The 24,091-nt window shown below is 37.4% G+C and overlaps 1 protein-coding gene across 1 annotated transcript; it reads right to left on the reverse strand.

Annotated features, from left to right (window-relative positions):
• Positions 1-710: 710 nt before the first annotated feature.
• On the reverse strand, positions 711-15,933 carry SPO11 (SPO11 initiator of meiotic double strand breaks). Its single transcript, XM_075768770.1, has 13 exons — positions 15,643-15,933; positions 12,987-13,100; positions 10,038-10,126; positions 9,377-9,443; positions 9,057-9,165; positions 8,355-8,441; positions 6,669-6,705; positions 6,337-6,446; positions 5,361-5,460; positions 4,049-4,086; positions 2,410-2,486; positions 2,095-2,206; positions 711-1,419 (listed from the first exon to the last, which is right to left on the reverse strand). The coding sequence occupies exons 1-13, from the start codon at positions 15,738-15,740 to the stop codon at positions 1,300-1,302; spliced, it is 1,158 nt and encodes a 385-aa protein (XP_075624885.1). The 5' UTR covers positions 15,741-15,933; the 3' UTR covers positions 711-1,299.
• Between the last annotated feature and the right edge of the window lie 8,158 nt (positions 15,934-24,091).

The following is a 24,091-nucleotide window of genomic DNA, read 5'->3' on the forward strand; positions in this document are numbered from 1 at the left end:
CTGCTGGCTGGCCGGGAACGGACCAGCCCAGCCCAGCCCGGCGGGGCCGTGCCCGCCCCTGCTCCGCTCCTCTCGGCCCGCTGGGGACCTCGGTGACGCTGCCGCTAAGGAAAGAGAGAAAGAATTAATTGGTTTTTCTTTCCCTGTGCGGTGTGGACGGGGTCAGCTGAGGAGTGACGTTTGTAGCGCTGCAGTAGACGTTGCCAGCTGGGTGGGTTTCCGACGTGGAGGGAGTTCAGACGGGCTAAAGCACATACAGCCCCCGTTGGGCGCTACCGGCACTAAGTACTGCGGCGTGGGAAACTTCACCTCTTTAAATTAAAATTGGGGTAGCCTTTGGTAGAATGCTGCTCCGAGTCTTTTGGAAGCTCACTGCCTGTGATGTGAATAAAGCCCTCCCTGAGGAGGCAGAAAAGCTGTCTGACTCCTGTGATGACACCTACCCCGTCGCCCTCACACCTGGAACATTTTTAAAAAAAACCCAACAACTAGATAAGTCTACTGAAAATATTATCTGTAATATCCACGCTGATGACTATATAAATGAATTTTCAAGTATTTTCTATGCAGTCAATTTGGTTTCCTCACATAAAATTTGTTGTACACTTTAATCACCACAGTTTCCTGCCCCTTTTTAGTAAGAGCCAACTAAATAATGAAAATGAGCAAAGGATTCTGTTATGATGTGCATCATTAACAGGATTGTTTATTAAATTCTTCATCAGTAACATCTGCTTGCTTACTTGTTCATTGAAGACAAATAGTAATTTGGTTGCTGGAACACTTATAGCTGCTTGAGATACACAGCGATGAAGAATTAGCTCTGACTTTTTGGTCTCAATTTACAGCGAACACAAAATGCCACAATGCTGTACTTAAAATAATTTCCAAAAGGAGGCATGTGCAATAAATTGCCAACAAAGTCTTTTACTCTCTTGAAAAATAAAAAGGTAGGTACAGTAGCATCTTGTGCTTTAAGACAAAAGGCAAAGCAATTCCTTGATACATTTTTGAACTTAACATTTTCTGGCCAGAAAGAACATATCTCATTATCTTTTAATGTCTGTACCATCGCATTTGGCATTGTTACAGTGCAGAAGCCACAGAAATAACAACAGTGTTTTGTAAAAGAATCATAATTTCTCTTACAGTTTGAAAGAGACAAAAGAGATAATGATAATCTAGATAGAGTGATAAAGAAACCTTACAAGAAGCTGAAGCATGCTTCTCTGTCTCTCTGCATTTTTTCTAAGAGCAGTCAACAAAATAAATCAATATCAAGAAAAAACAAACAAGCATTCATAGCCATCCACCAAATTGCAGTTTGTTTGGTAAATAGACTCGGGAAAGGTAATCTGATGAAAGAGAAGTTAAAACTTGAATTTCAGCCTTCAGTCTAGATGCTGCCATAATTTCCAGCTAAAAAAAAGAACACATTAATGTGTGATGCGGTAACAGCCTCATCCAGGGTTAGGCAATTATTTAAATAAGAATTACACTTGTTGGATGTGCATATGGAACTGTCAAGTTAGTATTACTGGAAATGCTGCTGCAAAATCCCCGTCACAGAGCTGAGGTCCGTTTTCCTGTATGCTCCTGTGTTCTCTAGTGTGTACCTCACAGTAACACGCACAATTTATGGGTATAAATGGGAAGGAGAAGGTACACAATACCTTTTCTTCCTTTCTAACCATTTCACACAATACATGCCTGAATCGAGATGTATGGTTTAGAAGCTACAGGCAAGACTAGAGGTCTAGTACTGAGTAAGCAACTGCTGTAAGCATTGCCCTACTTGTAAAGAAGTAATATCTTCTGTAATATTTAGGAAAGCAGTAAAACCCGTGGACAGCAAACCGCACCAGATGACTGGCAGCAGGAAAGCTTAAAGTTCTGGGCTGTGAGCCACTGAAGCCCACCGATTCAGAGAGACAGTGGGCAGGGGCTCTCTCAATCTTCCCTTCTTTTCGGGCTGCAAAACCTTACTGGTTCTGCTCTCCTAAGAGTTTGTCATCATAAAGAGGAACAGGATTTTAGACAACAGGCTTTGTCCTGTGGGGAGTAAGCAATAGGAAACAATAGGTTTATACATACTTCTTTTTTCCACGTTGGCTGACAAGCAATGTAAGGTCTCTTTTGTATACTTGCTAACTTCTTTTGATCTTGCTTTGTAAATGGAATCAGGACATCTTTGCGTATATTTAATCTGAAAAGAAAATAAAGTTGTTAAATTTTCTCATATAGTTAAAAAATATTTATTCTGACTTATTTCTTTATATTAAGTCAAAATAATATATGAAAAGAATAATGGATTTAAATGTCGGTTGTCTTTTTGTCCATTAAGTCAGATTGTATTTCCTGTCTCTGAAACAGAAGAACACTTCTGTTTCTTTTGGGGAAGTAACTAACCTCTGAAGATCAGATGGAAGGAGACCAAGCCACTTTATAGATGGAACGGTGAGATGATGGGCCTCAAAAGACATTGACTAAAATAAGAAAGGTCAGCTATAACATTCAGTGACTTTTAGTTTAAATTATTTGAGATATATGCTTTCCAAGGTCATGGTCAGACTTTATTACAAAGATAGTCAGGTATTTTCACTATCAGAATGGTATAGAAGACAGCGCAACCGAAGCTCACCATATCCCCTTGCCAGAAACTGTTCCTTTGCTAAGACTTGCACCCTTCAGCCCATGACGGATTCTAGGCTAGTCCAGTATAGGCTGGGCTAGTCTGAATTGTTTGGGGGTTTTATAGTCAATATGAGTGTGATTGAAAAAAAAAAAAAAAATTAAGCCAGGAGAAGCATTGACAATCAAATTTGGAAATTTCTGATATTTTCAGCTGGAAAGTACCACATCATATAAAAATAGCTCAAACAAACGTTCATCTGGTCCAGTATCACGGCTACAGTAAGTATCTTAGGGAAAAGTGTAAAACCAAATAAGCAATTAATGATACTTCTCAGAACACCTGCTCCCAACAGTTTGTGACCCCAACTTTCTGCGCCAGGAGTGGTGGTGGGTGGTGTAATACTTGATTTTGCTGGGTTGCTTTGAGAGTCCATGAAAACTTTTGTCATTTACAGCACCGTACAACGAGGTATCACAGTTAAATTACATGTTGTATAAAGGAATACTCCAGTGTTTGTAATGAACTGAACATACTCTAGTTTCATTTTTCACCTGTTGCTCTGTAATTGAACAAAATAAACTTTTAAAGAAATTTGACAATTTAATTTAAGCGTGGAAGATGACGTTTTATCAGTTTACACACCTTTGTAGAACTGAAAGCGTGAGAGCTTACCCAAGAACTTGAGAGTTCTGTCTCTCTGGATGTCCTTGAGGTGTATATTTGTTACGAGGTATATTTGAACTCTGACATAATCGATGTGTCACAGTTTTCTGAAGTTTGAGGGGGTTTTGTTGTTTTTTACTTTGGATGTTCTTTTTCCGTTGCTCTACTGAACCCTTCACCATCTGCTCCTGCCCTCTGCCCTCACCTTAGTCTCCCTGCCTTCCATATTGTCTTCCTGCACCTTGTCTTTTAGCAGTGTGATATAATAATACCTTCTTGTTCCCTTTGCCTCTTCTTCCATAATGTTCCACACTAACACATGTGCCCATAAGCGAATTCTCACCCCAAACCAAAATTTTACCAACATAACATGATTTTGTGGAGAGTCACCCACTTCACAAGTTAGGTCCTCCTCCTCCCCTGGTCCCTCCAGCCTTCATTTCTCTTCTAAGGCAGAAACAAAGCGAACTGGAGACCACTTTTGTATTTGGACTTCCTGAAAACTGCCTGTGCAGCAGGGAAAAACTGAAATACAGTTAAATCAAACACCTGTCATCGTTATCCAGTTTCCTCTTGATACAGGAAGAAGCTGTTTCTGCAGATACACAAGGCCTAAAAACTGTGTCTTTGTGTTGAAACAAAGTAATAAAAGGCAGTAACCATTCTAACAAAGGCTGCAACATTTCATACATTCCAGCTTCAAGGCTGGGCTACAAAACAATGTATTTGAAGTGGAAAAATTATACTCACCACAGATCCATATTTGTAGATGCACATTATTTCCACACCTGGGCATATTTAAGAAGACTGCATTAAGAATTCAATTTTATGTCCTGACAGTTACAGCTTTATGATTAATCAGGTTCTTTACAATTTACAATTAGAGTACGTCAAAATAATCAGAATTTGAGCATAACGTGTCACTTTTATATAGTTAAATGTTTCACACTGTCTGTGTAATTTCAAAACCAAGGATAATCAGCTCTTTTACACATTATCCAACATCTATCACAAAAAGTGTCTTTCTTTAGCCTGTGCAATCCGTATCTCTTAATACTATTGCTTTAGGCAGCTGCTTCTCATTTTGCAGTCATTTCCCTAATTTTAGGTGATATCAGTGTAGATACATAAGAGATTTTCTACATTTTGTGTATGTGAATTCAGATTCTGAATTCAAACAAAGGCATATGCACTCACATACACAGAAACCCTTGTGAAATGAGCAAAATTTCAGATCTGCCACTGATGTAATAGAATAGCACATCCAAAATGTGATGGACTTGTTTTAGGATTAACTTTATTCCTGCTGGCATCAGACTTATAGTTTCTAGCTTTCACTACTGTAAGCTATTAACATGAGTGCTAAATCATTAATATAAGTGTATGTGAACTACCTTAAATCCAATAAAAGACTCACTTTACTCAAACATACTATTTTCTTCCTATCTGTCTGGCCTAAGGATCATAATGTAGTTAAAAATTTTGCTTTATACCAAACTGAGCAACGTTTACAGAAGTTCCTGTTATCTCCTTTTCTTTTACAAAAGGAATAGTACATCCAACAGCTGGAATTCTTGACAGAGCAGCATTTTCAACAGTATTTAGCTCTGTAAAGATATAGCTAAGACCTCCTGAGACTTTTAGAAGTGGTCAAGTGCCTAACTCCCATTAAAATCAGTGGAATCGCACAATGGATAATAAAATTCCATTTGCCTTATCCTCATTTTATGCCCACAGGTACTTTCAAAATCTAGCTCTATTCTGAGCTATGAATTCTATTAAAAAGTGTTTTTCTTTTTTAGATACAAAGTAAGATTCTTATTAATACCTCAAAGCACAACAAATCATCACAGAGGGTAAGGTTATATTCACTGGGGATGTAAAGCCAGTACTGATGTTTCAGTTAAACTTCTTCCATACTCCTAGATATATTCTGCATAAACCATGAATCTTCTGGTTGTGTTGAATCTCTCTGCTCTGAGTACCTTTCCGTAATAGTCAGAAAAGACATTCTAAATAAATTTTGCTTTCCTTTTATGTCATGGAATCTCTACAGATTTACCGTGTGGATCTGCATCCATAAGGGTGAAAATAGGAATTTGAAAAGTATCCCACAGCTTTCTGACCAAAAGTCGTGTGTTAAGATCTGGTACGCCTCTTCCCTAAAGAAATAAAATAAAAGCAGACAGTTTTAAATTAATTAAAACAACATCTGGCTACATGTGTGTTTACATTTGTCATTTAAAAACAAGCAAGCAAACAAACAAAATGCTGGCAGAAATATTTCTCCAGCAGCTGTTTTGCAGGGAAAGTTGTATGCTCCTATTTTGGCGCTGTGAGGAGGGAAGGAGGAACGGGCTGGGGAGCAGCACGGCAGATGCCCTGGATTGCAGGTGCTGTAGAATCATGATTCCTCTTTTTAAGGAGTTAACTTGTAAGGTCTTAGAGTTGATGTATAGATGTACCCTGGTATCTGTGTAAGCTGGTGTATGATGGCCTCTTTTTTCTTCTCAAAAATATTTATGGCACTAATGAAACAATGTAAAACAAGATCTCCCTATGACTATAATGCGGCATAGTCTCTCTTAGGTATAGGGATATGTTTTTTCTTCATTGTGGGCCAAATTTGTCCCAGAACAAGTAGGCATGCATATTCCATTTACATATTTCTATTAATTCTTCAGGGTTCATCGCTCCTTCAGTACAATCCAAAATCAACCAATTCTGCTCAATTTGGGTTTGCTAAACCTAGGATCCTGAAGGACAAAGGTTACTCAAGAGTTAAGCCTTTCTGAGACCGAGTGCAGCAGCTACTTTGCATAAGCTAGCAAGCTCTAAGGAGAGGTTTGGAGGAAACAAGTTTTTAGAATGTGTATTTTATATTTCTACCAGAATAATAAAATGAAAAAAAAAATATCATTAGACATGTTTCATATTAATTTTATTATGGTCTTTTGACCAAGTTTGAGCACCACTACAATGTTAAAATATTTAAATTCTTATGTTTAGCTAGATGAAATGAAGTGTAAGAGGCATACCGTAATCATTATACATGGGGACAATTTATTGCAGAAGTCATCATCCAGGAGTCTCTGAAAAGTTGCATCTTTTTCTACAATTAACATAAATTCAGCATGTGAGATTAAATCTTTTCTGTTAAGGTTAGCTGCATGTAAAATGATCCATCACACCAATCAATTAAAACTAAATGCTCTAAAATACCTGTTCTGGAGCCAAAAGCAGTGTTCATGACTCAATTTCAGAGCCAACAAGCAACGAAAAAATTACCAGAACACTGTTTAACTTGGAATATTCTTTGTTTTTACTTTATTTTTTCAGTCTACAATGAGAGTTCTTGCTCAAAGGATACTTTTAATTCCTTGAACATTAGATGGCACAGTGACTGCCTAAAACAACAACAATGAGATTAATCATTTTAAATAGAGAAAATGATATCTTTTAAAATAACAACATTAGGTAATGAAGGACACAATTACATCCTGAAACAACCATTCATCTTCTGTATGAAAGATCATTCTTGACATTTTCACCTCTCTATAAGTGTATTCAACCATTCATATCCTGCTCTATTGTATGGTTGTGTAGGAGTCCTCCCTCTTATAATAAGATGCTTTTCAAAAGTGTTTGTGTTATTGTCACAAAAGATTGTTCATCATATGGGCATTACAGAGATAACAATGTCTTCATTAATTTTTTATCTGTCTTAGCCAGAAAAAAATTCAGCTTGGTGTGAAGATTGCAAATTTAATAAAGGCAAAAGCCACTTAAGTTTTCTTTTTGGAAGACCATTAAATACTTTCTTTTATTAACCTGTAACCTGATTTTATAACTATATTGGAGCAACTTTGAAGACATAGTAACATTTACTTTACATCTCCTATTAGGATTGGCTCAATCTGGCAAGCATGTGGATGAGAAAACAGGAACTGACAGAAGAACTTGGCAAAAGAATATGTATATATTGAAGTGTGCGGTCTGTTTTTACTTCTGACTGCTAAATCACCTCTGGTGCCAGGGTGGAAAAACTCAACAAATAAAAATACAAAGAGCTGTAGAAGAGCATTAGTAACAGAGGTTGTTGCACTCTGCTTAAAAACAAAGTCTAGCAGGCAGCTAAGGTTATCTTTCCATTTTGAAATTACTTAGATTTACAATGAACACATTTTCCAGAAAATCATGACAACAGTCAGCAAGTCTGAGTTCTGTTCCTGCTTTCAAATTCCGCACCGCTATAGAAATCTTTTAGAACTAGATTGGTTGAATCTCATCTCCTCAAACCACTTTTTGCGCTTGACTCTTATGAAACCATGGTTATAAACTTCTCTTTAGCTCAGTGCCACTTTTGATAAAATTATTTGGCAATATGAGCCCTTCTAATGTCTGTAATTCCTGTATAAGTATAATCCTGCAACAGCCTGAAACCATATACCTTTGGTTGTAGAATACTGAAGACAGTATCAACTCTTACACTGATGGAGTATCATCATTAAACTTCTGTAAATGAGAACATAATTTGGGTCCAGAAAGAGATTTCTAATTACAGAGGCTCAGTTCAGTCTCTCATCTGTGCTGTTGCTACTAGAGGAGTCTGCCCAGTGTGGTAGAAGCAGCTCATTGAGGACCACATGAGTGTTAACTCAGGCTTTAAGACTTGTTTTCTTACTCTGCCAGAAATCAATCTTCTGTAACAGAAGCAAAGTATGTTCAGAGTGCTCAGGATTCTTTGATTCAGAGCACTTACTTCACAGAAGACTGTAATATAAAGCCTAAGATACACAATATATACACCTTCCTCTGCAAGGCTCCTGTGGTAGAAGGTAGTGCTAAAAATGGTATCCGAAGGAGTACATAGCTGAGCTTCAGAATTGCAATACAGTTGAGAAATACTTTCTCTCTTTTTTCACCTAGGTTGTAATGTCTCAATTCGCCACAAGCACAGCTCCATATAATAAGTGTATACAGTAACCTGAGCTACAAGAAGTGCAGGAAATCATGCAAAGGTAGATGCTATGAATTACTGTTTTATAATACGTACTGTTGCACCGCAAGTACAATTCACTTTTGTACCATCTTCCTCAGTGTAACTTAAATTACCAGCAACAAAACCTTTAGTTGTAGACAGCTGAAAAAAATAGTTAAGTTGTATACCGTAAATTGGAAGTTACATGCTGTTATATTACTATATTGCACAGGCAAAACAAGAAACTTCTGAAAAGAATTCTGACTGGTAAGAAGTAGTTATCGACTGCCATCAACCTTTTAAACACTCAGCAATGTTGTTGTCATCATGGATATAAAGGCATATTTACAATAAATTGTGTTAACCGGGTTTATAGGTACAAAGGAACTCTTGTAAGGCATGAGATACAAGTAAATCTCAAAGGTAGTTACATTTTCATTTAACCCCCAAGTTAGCAAGTCATTTGAGTACAAATTGCTACGCAGATGTCTTGCACTCTGAAGTTTAAGCACTGCCTTCCCTAGGGAATAGCGAAAGGCCCTGTGATTTTAGCTGGCAGTTTGTCCCAAACTCTTTGAAGCAAGCAAACTCTGTGAACTTTCTCTGCAGAAAGAAACCTTTCCAGGGCTATGATAAATCATAATTAGGTTTCATTTGCACAAATGACACTTTTTCACTACGTATTTCCTACTGATAACTTTTCTTTGTATTTCAGCTTTCAGTTCAATCTGTATGATTTGGAAATAAAGACAAAAACATTCATAACAAGCAACTTACTATATGTAGACTTCTTCGAGGTATCTTAAGCATGCAAGAAATGTCACTGATTATATTGTCGACAACACTTTGGCTACCAAACAGTAGTGTATCTGAATAATATATATCTCTATCAAGACAAAATATGGTATTTGTGATTATAATAGTGAAACAGCTGTAGGTTCAGGACAATTTTATAGATGGCATGGATAATCAGATCAAACTAAAGCATTTATGTACAGGAATCCATTATCTACATGTTTGCGTCCTACAGGCTGTTTTTCACAATAACATTCTTAAAATACAACTTTATTTGAAATTACAGAAATGTAGTATGTTACCTTTTAGTTGCATAAGTATTGCTCTGCACCATCTTATAGATCATAGATAGCATTTTGAGCATCAAAGCTGAAAAGACATATTTTAAAAATATTTTATCTATTTTCAGAAATGCATATTGGTCTTTATATTGACCCATATTCGTGTGTCATAAAATAAACCTTTGAAATATATATTTTAATGTGCTGTGAAAATACAGAGAGACTGCACTAATCAATAGACTCAATAATTGCTAGCGTAATTAGAAAAAATATGATGGAGTTAAATGAGGGAATGTATGCCCTGCTGTCCAGGCCAAGAAACTGAATGACTGAGTTAGAAAAAGAAATTAGCATACTGTCCATATTCCAAGATTCCTTTACTAGCTAGCTTTTTTGAAGAAGGGTGATGTTTTTACATGAAGAACTTTTGAACATGCTAATATACATTCAGGGAGAGTGGAAACTGTAAGAACGATGTATTAATTTCACTGTCACTCACTATAATTTAATAGAGAAGCAAAAAGCTGAAGGGTTGGTTGTAATATCAGGATATATTAGCCATGCACTTCTAAATCATAGTGCATGTTTTTTTTTATGGTATGTTTTGGGTTTTTTTTAACAAAGTTTGGAACTAAAATACAAGAAAAACCATGAATTCTGCTTTTGGACTTTTTTAACTTACCAAATTTTGGTGCTGATCTAGGGCAGTCACTTCTTATTTGTTTTGTAGTATAATGTGGTGTCATCTGTAGACCTACAGAATCTTTAAATCTGATACATTGCAAACAAATACAATAAAACTGTAAACTTATTGAGTATACGTAAATTGGTCTCTGCAAGGTAATTCATGCTCAGATGCCTTTCCTATAATCAGATATGCTCGTGCTATTTTCAGAGTCAGTACAGAAATCATCAACTCAGGTGGAGTTGGAGTGGCTGAAGGAGAAAGGCAGGCAGTAGTCATCGTCTGCCAAAACGACCCATTCAAAACATTATTGAACTGCCCCCCCCCCCCCCCCAGCTGATCATTGGCTTCAAAATAAAAAGAGTTTCTCAAAGAGATGCTTCAAGACTGAATTTAAGCCTAAAATAAATAAGTTTCCGGACAAAGGTAGAGACAAGAAAAGTATTTTATACATGTTTATAACAGTTAATATATAGTATCGATTATTAATTAGCATGAAAACAAAGGAAAAAATGAGAATCATTATTAGACTACAATCCAAGCCTGACACAGTGACTTTCTGATGTAGAATTTATGAAAAAGTGTTATTATTTCATATTACAATAACATTATGTAATTTATGCCCTTAAATGATTATCAGAATAACTCAATTATATTCCATTATTAACTTTTGGAAACAAAAATGTGGTCCATCCTATTCTCTAAACAATTGTTTAATCTAAATGAGCTCCACCATTTTGTGCTTCACCATTTCATGTCTGAAGGTGCACATTTCATGGAAAGAATTTGTTGCTTTCTTAATGACACTTCCTTATTTTACTTCAAATTATTACAGTGCCTTATAATATGACAGTCCTGTCTTTAAAGCATTCGTTCTTTCATTTCAGAGTTTTGTGTGTACTTTTAAAAAGTATTGATGGCAAAATGGCCATAATTTTCTCTAAAACCACATAATGTTTCTAAATGTCTTTGTCAAAGGTTTTGCTCCATGCATCCTTTGGGTGGCAGAGCACACCACGGTGCACGTATGTGAAGTGACAGCACGCTGTAGTGTCTGCCTGCCAGCTTTAAAGTAACTTTCTTGACTTCCTGCTACAACATTTAAAAGGTATTTGTGCTTTTCACTTACACACTCCCTACGGAGGAAAACAGTAATTAAAGGCAATGGCAAACTGGCATTAGATCAGACACCCAGCAGTTCTTCCTAGGATTGTGGTTACCCCAGCAGAGTAGTTTTCTATAAAATCTATTTAATTTTTTTATTTTTTTATTATTTTTTTTTAAAAGATACAGCTGGACAATGGAAACTGATTGTATTGCTTTAGGCCTGGCATTCTCACTGATTGACATCATTCTCCAGTAAATACCTCTCTGGGCATCTACAAATGTTTACAAGGAACGTTTCAAACATGAAATCATTCTCTCGTTCTACTAGTTCCTGCCCAGCAGATTCCAGCTGTGTAGATTAGGTATGAAAAGGCTGCCTAAAAAAAAAAAAAAAAGATGGCCCACTGACTATATTTTCTTCCATTCATAATATATTTTGGCATTCTGTTTTTATTTTTATTTGATTATTTATTTTTATTTTGGTCTTCTTAAAGAAGACTATTGAAGTGGGATTCAACAGAAATGAGTATCTGAGATTACATTTCTCCACTATAAATAATAGTTCAGCTTTTTAAAATGTGATTGATGAGTCTTATTTTTAACATACTGTGATGTTAACTTGTTTTAATTTGAACGTTTCCCCCCCTACGTGTTCTGATGGCAAATAACATCTCGCATTTGTTTTTCTAGCCTGGAATGCCATTTCCCTGAAGATTGCCAAAACTGCAAAACTTTGTTATAGTATTTTAATGTTACAGACACATGAGTGAAACATTTTTGTCAAACTATCAAGACACAAACCATTAAATTCCCTGGAACATACAAGTCTTCCAGTTAACTGATTACCTTCAGGCCCCTCAGGTTTTTTGATTGACAGGAATTTATTGTTCTTATTAAATGAGTATTCCACCAAAGTGTTAGGCGTGGAAAGTTCCCTATGCTTTCTCAACCCCAAATGTTTGTAGTGTGTCCACTTACAAGCACCTCTGCAATCTTATCGATCTAAATAGCTTTAACTCGCTGACGTCCAAAGCTGTTACAAGGCAAGAAATAGATTTGTGTCTTCCTTCATCCTTTTGCTTCTGTGTTATACAAAGCAATTAATCTCTCAGTTTCGAGTATTTTCAGTTTAAATGAGCTCCTTGGAAAAATACTGTTGCCCAAGCAAATTCTACAAATCACAAAGTGTTATAAAGAAGGACAGGTTGCTTTTTCTCTGATCCTGTCTAGATAAGCTGGCATGAGATGTGAAATTTAGATGACATATTAGAAACTTGGTTTGCTTTATTTGCCTGGTAATGAACTTAGAACACAACACAGAGGCAAGAAATATAACAGGAAAAGGTGAGATACATCTTCTCTGAAGAACACAAAGATAAGTTTATCACTGTCACTTTAAGAAACAAGACACGATGGGGAAAAGCAGAGAAAAAGAAAAGAGGAAGCACAGAAAAGGCATTGGAGGATGAAATCGTTAGTAATTGTTTCCAGCCTAAAACAGATTTTTTCACTCTAACACAACTTATCATTTCTGGTTTCTACTGCTTCCAGAAAATGATTGATTATAGGACCTCCCTTTCCTTTCTAACCCCTAGTATAGTAGTTTCACATTCCCCTTTATGCTATGGTCTGCTGTTACTTAATATATGATGCCTGTTCATGCAGAGTGGTTACTAAGCATTACTTTTTATTTGTCCATTACTTCTTAAGAAGTCAAATTATTTATTGATTCTAATACTTATAGAACTATGTAAGATTAACTTTTGTGGAAGTTACATAATCCAATTTATATTTGTGGCATTTATACTAATATAAGGAAAGACTTTAAAATATACTTACTCTATGTTCCTCCAATCTGACCTGTTAGCCAGTGTGAGAACAGGTGCTTTTTTTTGGGCCAGGCTTTTAAGTACATCTTGAATAACATTTTCTATTGCTTCAAGAACTTCAGAACTGAAACAAAGAAAGTTAATGATACAGTTCATATGATAAAATCTAATTCTACTTTGAGTTGCAATCATCTATCCCCACTCCTAAAGAAATCATGTAATCTAAAACTGCTTCAGGTATATATATGTTTCAAAAATGTGGAGGAACTCTTTTGCTTTTTAATTTTGTTTTCCTCAGTTTCCCTAAAATCTTTGACTTTCCATTCCAGATGCATGACTGAGGACATACTCAAAAATAAATTTCTATTCAATCCTGAAACCATCAAATTTTTCACTAGCTGAACTTTTAGACCAACTGGTGGGTTTGTGATTAATGTTTTACTATAAATGATGTAATATTGGCTTTGGCTATGATTTGGACTAAACTGTTTTTAAATGCTGTAAATTTAAAAAATGTTCAAGAGTACAAATACTTCCTGTTGTACCATTGCATGTTAACCTTTTGATCTGGTGCCCTGAACAAACTGTTAAGGGTTTTAATTATATGAAGGCTTAGTCTCACCAGATGCACTGTGAAAAGAATAAAATCTGTATCTTTCACCTAAAAAGACAAAGTAACCTTGCAGCATATCCCTTACAGCAAAACTGTAGGCTGGTTTGAGTGTTATGACAGATGCCTTTTATTTTCGTAAGCAAACTGACTCCAACGTTTCAGCTGTCCTTAAAATTACAAGTGTACTATAATACCACCACAAGAGTACGTAGGAACTAAAAGAATAGATAAAACTTATTTTAACTCAAAGTTTTATCGGCAAAGTCCAATTTTGTCATTAAGTAATATACTGAGAAAAGCTCAATACCAGTACACACCATACAAAATGAATTATCCCACTGTTACAAAATCAGCAAGAATGATTTTTAAAACCTAGCTATGAGTCTTCTTAAACAATAATGAAGTGTCATTAAAGCTCTCTTCTATCACCTGAATGTGCTTCTTGCATTTTGTAACTCAGCTTCCACTTACTCCTCATTCTACTGAAACTAGATTATCATTTTTTGAAAGCAATTTCTGGAAAGTATTAACCTTTTATTTCAAAAAGTTATTCATAATAGTATCTGTATAAAAAAACCCTACTAGTATTACTAACATTTTTGTCCAATAATATTAAACGGTTCAACAAACACAATGTAAGATTTTTTTCTGGTTTTCAGATCAATAAACTTGGACACAGAGAGACTAATGGCTTTCCAAAGGTAAAACACAGAAGCATTTGCAGTGCTGATAATACAAGGAGGCTTGGTCATGTAGCCAATATGTAAATTCATTTTCTACTGTACAATAGTTTCATAATCAAGTCCAAGATTCGCTTTCAGACTCATAGTCTCTTCCTCCTGATTAAAATCCTACATCTCACTACCATATCCAAAATAGAAATTCAATTAAGTACAGCGGAAATGGTTGGCTCGTGAGCTACATGTGTAATGCAGCAAATGGTAAGAGTAAAATAGGTAAGTAAAGCTGTCTAAGGTGCAGATCTCCAACGTAACAAAAAATAGAGTGTTGAAGACAATAAAAATATGTATGGGCAGATGGATGAAAGAACAGATAGGTAGACAGGAAATCTAAACCATGTCATTGCTTTGGTACTCATAAATATTTTACTTAGTCATTAGGTTCTGTCCACTATAACTGTCTTAATATTCCAGATGTACTTCGAAGTTTGCTGCAGAATTTGATAGTCCAGCTTTCTGGTCCAATCCCAATTTCCCGATTTGTAAATGTCGTGAAATAGGAGGAAGACAACAGCAATTCTCTGTGTACTCCCTGTTGATATTCTGTCTCTTTTCTCAGAGATTAACTGAATTTTAATAAGCAAACAAAAAATACTGGCCAAGTATGCCTACTTAAAATTCACTCTGTTTTAGTTATCAATGAAATCTGAGCAGAGAAGGGGTAGGCACTGTATATCTCACAGGTTTGCCTGATCATTTCTCACAGGTTGCAGCATGAGTAGATACTTCTTTCTGTACAGCACAAGAAATGATCTTCAACATTAATAGCATAAAAGCTTAATATTATAGCACCTTTAGCAAGCAAAAAATATAAATAGACAAGTGAAACAGTTACAAATAAAAAGCTGCAATGTAATAAATGACCGCACTCCAAAACCCAGAACTGTACATGGCTAAAGCCATGCGGTTCCCATACCCTGCCACAAAGACCAAGAACTCTCCAAATCATTATTATCATTATCATCCTTTTCCTTTTAAAATACTTTTACGATGCTCCTACTCTGTTGTAGTCTCTGAGGCTGGTATACTGTGTATGGAAAGTTTTTAAAAAATGATGAGAGTTTTTTGTTAGTGAAATTCAGAATATTTGTTTTGTCACGGTTTTCTGTATTTCTCTCTGTACCTACAGACTTTTTGAAGAGGTCTGAGGGAATGGAGATGGTGTTTGCATTGTGAGAGCCCCTTCTCCCCTGTGTTTTTGCAGGGGAGTACATTTTTAGCTTTTGCACAAGCCCACAAGGTGCAATGGTGCACTACCTACCCAAGTATTACCACAGAAGGGGAGTATGGGTGCTATTTCCCACATCTTTTACCTAGGGACGTGGCTCTCCTGACCAGATAGACTTGTTTCCCTGAAGCTGGCCTTGTTCCCAGCTGACACTTCAGTGGAACACACACTGTGGTCCTCCATAAAGGCTGGTCCTTCTCTGGAAGGAATGAAGCCATGTTAAAAAGAGGCAAAAGAAACTAGAAAAGGTTATTCTGCATGCTGGACTTAAACCCCATGATCTGAGGTCAAACCATAGAGACAGAGAGAAAAAAACCAGAAAATTTCTGTAGAAACCAAAGTCAAGACTTTCCCACCCTTCCTGACTGACCAAGGGCCTTTCCCTCCCTTTTCAACGGACAGGAGCTGGCCCTGCCCTTCCTGACTGACCAAGGGGTTTTCCCGCTCCTCCTGACTGACCAATGGCTTTTCCCGCTCCTCCTGACTGACCAATGGCTTTTCCCGCTCCTCCTGACTGACCAATGGCTTTTCCTGCTCTTGCTAACAGACAGGAGATGGCCCCGCCCACCCTGACAGAGACCTTCTCTCACCCTGACTGACTGACTGTCCTCCGCTGGGAACCCCACCTCAGAACCGCCTCTGGAGCTGCTCTTTGTGAACAGATATTGAAGCACAAACTTCATAGCACCCAGATCTCAAGGTCACTAGAAAAAATCCAGCCAAAGTGGCCAAAAGGTTCATCAATACTTTTCTCATCCTTTCTGAATGACCAGGAATTTTTTCTTTCCTTAATATCATATGTCTTTTCCTGAGTGTTCTCAGCAGCTGGAAGAAAGCTGAAAAAGCTGAAAGCTCCAGTGCATCTCCAAGTGTTGAAAAATCAGCTTCTTTCCCCAAACAGAATTCAACTTCCTTTGAGATTAAAGATTTACTGTTATTTTCATCATTTGCCTTCAGCATTCTGAAGTTTTACAATGGAGTTGAGATATATTTTTGAATCTTTCTCAATATGCTGTTAAAAACTTGCTTCTGGGAGACCTGGTGGAGGCCAGAAGAGCACACCAGTACGTGGCCAGTTCCTCTTCATTGCCGAAACAGCCCCGCTGCAGCCTTGGGTGCTCCCGGAGTGCAACCGTGTGCTTGGAGTCTTTGGGGGGGGGGGGGGGGGGGGTTGAGTGCAGAGATCAGGGCTCCTTCACTGGCCAAAGAAAACAAATCCTAGGAATTTAAACTGCTCTTACCTTTGCAGTTATGATATGCCAAAGTGTATTTTTAACTCCTAACTACCTCATCATAATTGACTGCCTGATAGTAGTCATTCTGAGAGTGCTAGCAGTTACTTAGCAGATAAATGTCTTAAGGCTTGTCCTTTCTAGGCAAAAGTTTTTAAAACCCACTGTTGATAAGATTGTCTTTTACGCACAGCAGTCAGGAATATTGGACACTGTGCTGTATCTAGCTCACTGCCAACAGTATTTCAAATGTTGTGATGCTTAGACTAGTTGTTAGCAAGTTAGATGACGTAGTGTTTAATATGTTGGAGGCAGCTGGTTTCTATTGCTGTTCCATTAGCTACTACTACCCCTGAACCTTTCTTCTTTGGTACTCGTAAGAATAAATAGTCGAAATCCAGGTTGGGTAGGTAATTAAAAAATTCATGCATTGATTTGTTCAAGGAAAACCTCGGGCTATGATGAGATGAACACAAGATGCTTCAATTAACAGAGGCAAGCAAAAAAAAAGGGGGGAATTAATAAACTGAAATTTTCAGATCTTTCATCTTAAGTTTTTGGCCTTTGGGTACCTTGAGATCACTCCGGAAATATTTATGTAAAATCTCTGTAGCTCTTTCCAACAATTCAACATCAAAATCAACAGATTTTTGTTTGATATAGAACTGACAAAATTATATCATGCCCCTAGCAACAGAGTGCAAACAAAACTATACACATCAACTTGTGAGAAGCTAATTTAATGGCTTGTCTCTTCTTCAGAGCAGCAAACAGCAACTGTAAAAAAAGTGTGACCAAAATACTCAATGCTTATACCAGAGTTCAAAGCAGAGATTGAAAAACAAGCAACAATGACAAAAATTTCCATGCTTCAACCTTAACATTGTACATATATATATGTAAATCTATAGACATATATAAAACCACATAAACTAGTATCCAGAATATGACCAGTAAATGAGCTACAATCAATAAATGAACAGGTTCATTTTCTGAAGCTGGCTTTCTTTCTTTCTTTCTTTCTCTCTCTCTCTTTCTCTTTCTTTCCTCTTTTTAAACTCTGCTCGAGTAAAAAACAAACAAACAAAAAAATCCCAAAGAACCTCCAAACCCCCAAACTTCAATAGCAAATACTGACTGCATTTTTATGTATATTAGAAGGAAAATTATTACAAAACCAAATAATGAATTCAATGTTAAGATGGAAAGAAAAGCGTGAAAAAGGCAGTTTAAGCGATGCAGTTATTTCAGTGCTTGTCTTGCTTCTACAAAGATGTGCAGTAGAGGGCACCACAGATGGCAGAGAAAAGATTGCTACTTGGAAGCTGTTACATGTAACACCATGATTTCACTAATCCTTGGTAAAACAAGTACGATAGATAATGAAACACTTTCAGGTTTGTTTGCTTTACCCTGTTGCCAAAAGCTCCCTTAAGATTGCCTCCTGTCACAAATACACGTTCTTATCAGGATACTTTTGGAGGAAGCTATGCTATGAAATAGGCTGTATGAGCTGTCTGATGCCAGTTTCACAAGTCTGTCTGTAACTGCTGAAGAAGAACCTGTCTGGATCAAAAACTGTTGCTACTACTACATACTACATAACAGAAGAGCTGTACAGAATGAAAATCTGCATCTTAGTGCCAAGATTTTAAATTGCTTGTTACTGATTTCTCATATATAAATAACTGCCTCAGTAGAATAAATAATATAGAAAACATGTGAAAGCATATGTATCCTTTTTCTTTTTCTCCATTGCATACCTTATCAAAAGATTTTTCCTCTTTTCATATGTAGCTAGCCTCTCACATTAAGTTTTCATGATTGCTATGGCAAGCATTTCTCACCAAATGGTCAGTCCTTAATTCTTCTAATAGACTAGTAGGTATATCAGTCGACCTGGCATGAAATCTGAAATCCAGTCTTTCACTCAAGCCTAAAAAAAGAGAAACCTGTGTAAAAGGTAGTGATTCAGTGCAAGCAGAAGCATGTGGGCCAGGTAGGAGTGCTAAGGAGATAGACGGAGGCGTAAAAACTACCATAAGAACAGGGGGGAAAAATCCCCACCAGCCAGTTAAGAGCTTCTCAGGAATATGGCTACCGACCTCCAGCAAGCTTCAATTTCTTTCTGGCTTCCTTGGCTGTGATCTGGACAATGCTTGGAAGGACAGGCATTTTGTGAGCCAACATATTTTACTGGGAATAAGTGAGGACAAAACAGGAGCCAGATCTATCACCTGCCAGTTACATGGAAAGTTACTGATCATTTTTCCAGTGACCAAAGCCCAGAGAAATAGGAGATGAAAAGTCATTCACTGCTAACAGCTAACAACTTCAAATGGGATATCTCCTTCCAACTTGGCTGGTTTGAAAAAAACAAAAAAACCCAAAACCAACAACGAACAAACCAAAACTAATACATGTTTTCAGTTTACCTAGCTCTGGAGTGAGAAATACCTGTAAAATATTTATTCTGCGGTGAGCCAAATCACCACCGTAAGAGGAAGTGGGTTTTTGTTACCATCCCTTGTATTTGTGTTTTATCTTTCAGCCAGAAATAAACTCTAACACGCCTTTCTTAAAAGGAAAAGTCACTTTCATCTAACCTCTGCCACTGTGATTTTCAGATCCAACATTTTCTAATCCTTTTACAGACAGTAATGTATTTTGGGTGGCAGGGCAAGGCAGGTATTTGAGACAAAGAAACACAAAGTAAATTAAATAAAAGAATATATTTCCCCAGTTTAGCAGAAATGCCATGTGCACTCTGGTTCATTGACAATAATTAAGCTGCAAACAGGCAGCATTATGTGACTGAACATTCAAAGACATAATTTTTACGTGCTTGCCCAGTACTATCACTTCTCATTCCTAAACTGGTCTTGCACTAAGACAGGTCACTCCTTCAACCTGAGCCTCCCTCTGAAGTTGCAGAGACTTTATCTACTTCTTGCCGCAGTTTTATAACAGGAACTGTGGCTGTAAGCATATACCCTCCCTGAAAAAAAAAAAAAAAAAAAGAAAAAAAATCGTTTGTAGCAGGTCTAAGGCTTGGAAAAGTTAGGTGAAAGTGAGGATGGGGTTTTACATGGGAAGTTGGGCATTCCTCTACTTCTGTTATTCTTTTGAAGAGCATGTTGTAGAGCAACGTAGAGAAAGTATTTTGAAACATCCAAGCCTCCATGTATCACTGAATCATAGACTGGTTGGGGTTGGAAGGGACCTTTAAAGCCCATCCAGTTCCACCCCACTGCCATGGACACCCTCCACTAGCCCAGGTTGCCCAAAGCCCCATCCAACCTGGCCTTGCACACTGCCAGGGAGCCAGGGGCAGCCACAGCTTCTCTGGGCACCCTGTGCCAGGGCCTCAGCACCCTCACAGGGAAGGATTTCTGTCTCAGATCTTATCTCAATCTCCCCTCCTTCAGCTTCAGGCCATTCCCCTTGTCCTGTCACTCCCTGCCCTTGTCACCAGTCCCTCTCCAGCTTTCCTGGAGCCCCTTTGGGTACCAGAAGGGGCTCTAAGGTCTCCCCGCAGCCTTCTCTTCTCCAAGCTGAACAACCCCAACTCTCTCAGCCCGTCTCCATAGCAGAGGTGCTCCAGCCCTCTGAGCATCTTCGTGGCCTCCTCTGGACTCACTCCAACAGCTCCATGTCTTTCCTGTGCTGAGTGTAAGTGACTGCTGAAAATAAAACAAAAAGATTGTCTTTCTTTTGAAGAAGCTATGGGTCTCTCACATACAAATAATAAATATAATTGTCTATATTATGCAAAAAATATTAAAATCTTTCTCTGCTGTCTTCTATATCAAAATCCCATGACAGCTGAATAATAAAAGGGATCAGGCAAATAACACGGTGCCACTCTCTGCACCTAATGCCCGTCTATTTCTGAGAGAGATAAACACCTATCATTCACCTATTACCCCATTTTTCATCACGAGGAATGGGAATCAAATTAAAATCTGGGCTGAAGTGCTCCAATAGCAGCTAAATAAATAATTAGGCTAAGGGACTATGGGTTAGGTACAGCCAATTCCCTCCACTCTCTCTGGCAGCTCCCAGAAATCAGCTGCTCGTATTGTCTGTATGGTAAAAATCTGACCAAACCCACTTGTCAACAGTGGCAAGTTCTCAGGTCATGAGAACTTACATGTCATACCATAGAAGTGGTAATAACACCTAATGAATTGATTTGTAAACATCTATATAATCGTAAAAATCCAAATCTGGCTTTAACTGAACATTGAATAAACATGTTATTAGGAAAAATTCTGATTAAAAAAACGTGTTAAAGGGAAAATATGTTGAAACAAACAAATGGAAGACATTTGCGCTAAAACATAACTGGAAAGCAAGAATGTCTTCTATTCCATGTTCATGTGACAACTTGAACATAGTGGTCTTGGAAACAGCTGCACCATTTCTTCTGGCTTTCAAAAGCTATGTCTTGTTTATTTTTTGTTTTCCTTTTGTTGGCAAAATCCTAGAAAGCATGAAAACTCAGGTGTGATTTTGCTCTTTAAACCCAAAAATGCCAGCTGCTGTACATTAAAAAAACTTGAGCCAAAATCTGTTCTTTCATTTACATGAATGTTATACCAGTGCTCTCATGGCCCCAAATTTATGCCAACAGGTAAAACTCAGGATGGACTTTAGACCTTTGTTATTAACTATTTAATAATGCCTGGGGAAAGTGAAGTAAGAGGATGACGTCGGAGTCTATTCTGAGTACTGTGGGCCATATAAATAACAAAAAGGGTGGGGTAGTTGATTAACAGACTTCTACTTCATTTTTGGAAGCCTAGATTAAAATCAACTTTATGTCATCCTTTAAAATGCATTTGGCCATTTTAATTAAGCCACTAATGTTAATTGGTCCACACCATAAAAATGCCAGGGGCACTGTGATGTAATTTTGGATAAATGGCAACCTTTGCTTTTGAGGGTCCTAAGGCTCAGTAAAAAGTATATAAAATACAATAAAGCATAGATGTCTTATCTTGGTTTCCTCGGGTTTTTTACTGGAGGAGAAGAAACAAAAATGTGATTCAAATATAAACACGAATCCAGCTGAAAACGTGTCTTACCGAGTTGTACAAGTAGTTCTGGATGCAGTGAGACTGTTAAGTGGCCTTCAGTGAAGACTTCTCTGTGCTGCCTGCCCAGGACACATTTTTAGTCCATTCAAACATTTTTCAAAGTCTTTCTGTATATTTATAGACCACTCTTTGTACCCAGAGCAAGTTCAAATGTGTCAGCTGGATGTCACTGCTGTAAACCAACTTCTGTATTTGGGCATGGAGGAAGGTATGACATTTTGCCGTGTTTCACTGCTCTTGGCGATGAAAGCTACCAGCCCTCTTGAGTCCGACTTCATGGATCTTCTTCCAGGCAGCTTTCTGTCTGCTGGTTTGGGACTGGGCTCTAGAAGGTACTGGACCAGAAGGATCACAAGGTCATCCCACAGGCAAAAATGTATACAGCTCACAGCTACGTGAAGGTGTTAACTAAATGCTTGGTTAATAAAATGATGGAGTCTGGGCATATAAATACGAACTTCTATAATATAAAGCTCTCCCTGGCTGCTGTCATGTATTGATCCCAAGGGAGTTCAGTGCTGAATTTGGGCCTTAATTGAATAGAAAAAAATTATACTATTCTCTAAAGATAAAATCTTCTGGCACAAACAGGAGTTTGGAGCTGTGGACTAAGGGCTTTTCTACACTGGAAAATTGACTGGAATTGCTGTTGCAGAATAAGCTGTTCTGCAACGACTTAGTCTGACCCATGACTTTTCCAGACTACAATATCCACACAGGGAGCTGTTGTGGGTAGGTTATTCAGAAATAACTATTGCGGTCGCTTTTCCCACACAGCTAAACGCATGCTGTCCATGCATCTCTGTAGTGAGGAAAAGCTTGGGTTTTTTTATAGAAGAATACTTTTTATCTGATAGGCAACATGTGGCAAAATGGTAAAGCAGAAAGGGAACTTTCAATCAGATTGTGATGCAATTGAATAAGACCCTTTATTTAATTAACTAATATAAGATACATTATTATAATTTACTATGATTACTTACATGCTAAGAACATCTCTACATCTGCAAGGCTATGTCCATTACAGGATGTTGCATCAGCTTAACTAAATCATTTAAAAAACCTCATATCTAATTAAGTCAGTGCAAAAATATTAACAAAATTACTTGCTGTAGTCTCTGATTGATGGATCTCATATCTCAGTCATCAGCCTTCCGATAACATCATGCACGTTGTTAGAAAGAAATACACAAGTTCCACGCGTCTGCAAAAGCCAAGCTTTTTTGGTATTAGCACATTAATTTTAATAAACGGTAAATAAACACTAAATAGCCACTTGCTGCCAGCAGAACCTTGTCTGGGTTAAGAATTCCTGTTAGTGCCTTAGGCACAGGTGGGTGACAGGTGGCTCCACCACTTGTTACCACAGAGAGAGCTCCTTTCCAAAATTCTGATGTAGTGTTAATTTATTATTTCAATATTTTTCGGCATGTTCTCTACTCTGTAATGTTAAAGGGTCTCTCATGCATTGAGCTGGAATGCTTCCATGTTTGGATCCACTCACGAGGAGTTTTGAGTGCCAGGAATGCAAGATTCAGGCCCTAATATGTCAAGGAGAATAAAAAATAACTGGTGTAGAAATGGCATTGCTGAAGATACTATCATCCACCCATTAGTTCTAAGAAAACAATATTTAAAGCTTTCTCTATAAATTAAGCTGAAGGCTTTCTTTTATTAAAGCTTGATACTTCATCAGAAGGAAAATGAACATGCTCATCCACCAATCCAGATTCTTATTTGGTGTGGAGAGCTGGATGAGATCATATCCTCAGCAAAATTACAGAATGCTAAGAAGCAAATCAGGAGAGCCAATTCCTAACTCTCATTTTAACGACAGGGTGCCTCATATTAGTGATGTAATGTAAGCAAATAATAGGTGTTGCTGAACAGCTGCTATTAGACTGTATCGGCTCTTCTCTCCTAAAGATTCAAGCAGGACAGAACTGTTCCTTTAAGTTTTAAGTAAATTGATTTTCTAGATATTTCAGCCATATTATGATGGCCAAGACATAAAACCCCCTCATTTTGACTTAAAATAATTTAAAAAATTATTCTGTTAAGATTAGTTAATTTCTTAGAACATGTTTATGCTATAGACACTACATTTGTGGAAATTTACTTCCAGAAAATTGAATCTGCCAAACAAATTATATCGTGACATGTAAGGAGAGTAGTAAGAAAAACAAAATGTTGCTTCTTG

Source organism: Balearica regulorum, chromosome 16, assembly GCF_011004875.1.
Source record: "Balearica regulorum gibbericeps isolate bBalReg1 chromosome 16, bBalReg1.pri, whole genome shotgun sequence".
NCBI lineage: Eukaryota > Metazoa > Chordata > Aves > Gruiformes > Gruidae > Balearica > Balearica regulorum.

Coding starts and splice junctions, on each gene's coding strand:
- SPO11 (XM_075768770.1), bottom strand. CDS start 15,740: ATGGAGGACCACAGTGTGTGTTCCACTGAAGTGTCAGCTGGGAACAAG. Junction 9,166..9,376: donor AATACTTATGCAACTAAAAG/GTAACATACTAC, acceptor TTGTCTTGATAG/AGATATATATTATTCAGATA. Junction 6,447..6,668: donor TAATGTTCAAGGAATTAAAA/GTATCCTTTGAG, acceptor TTAACAGAAAAG/ATTTAATCTCACATGCTGAA.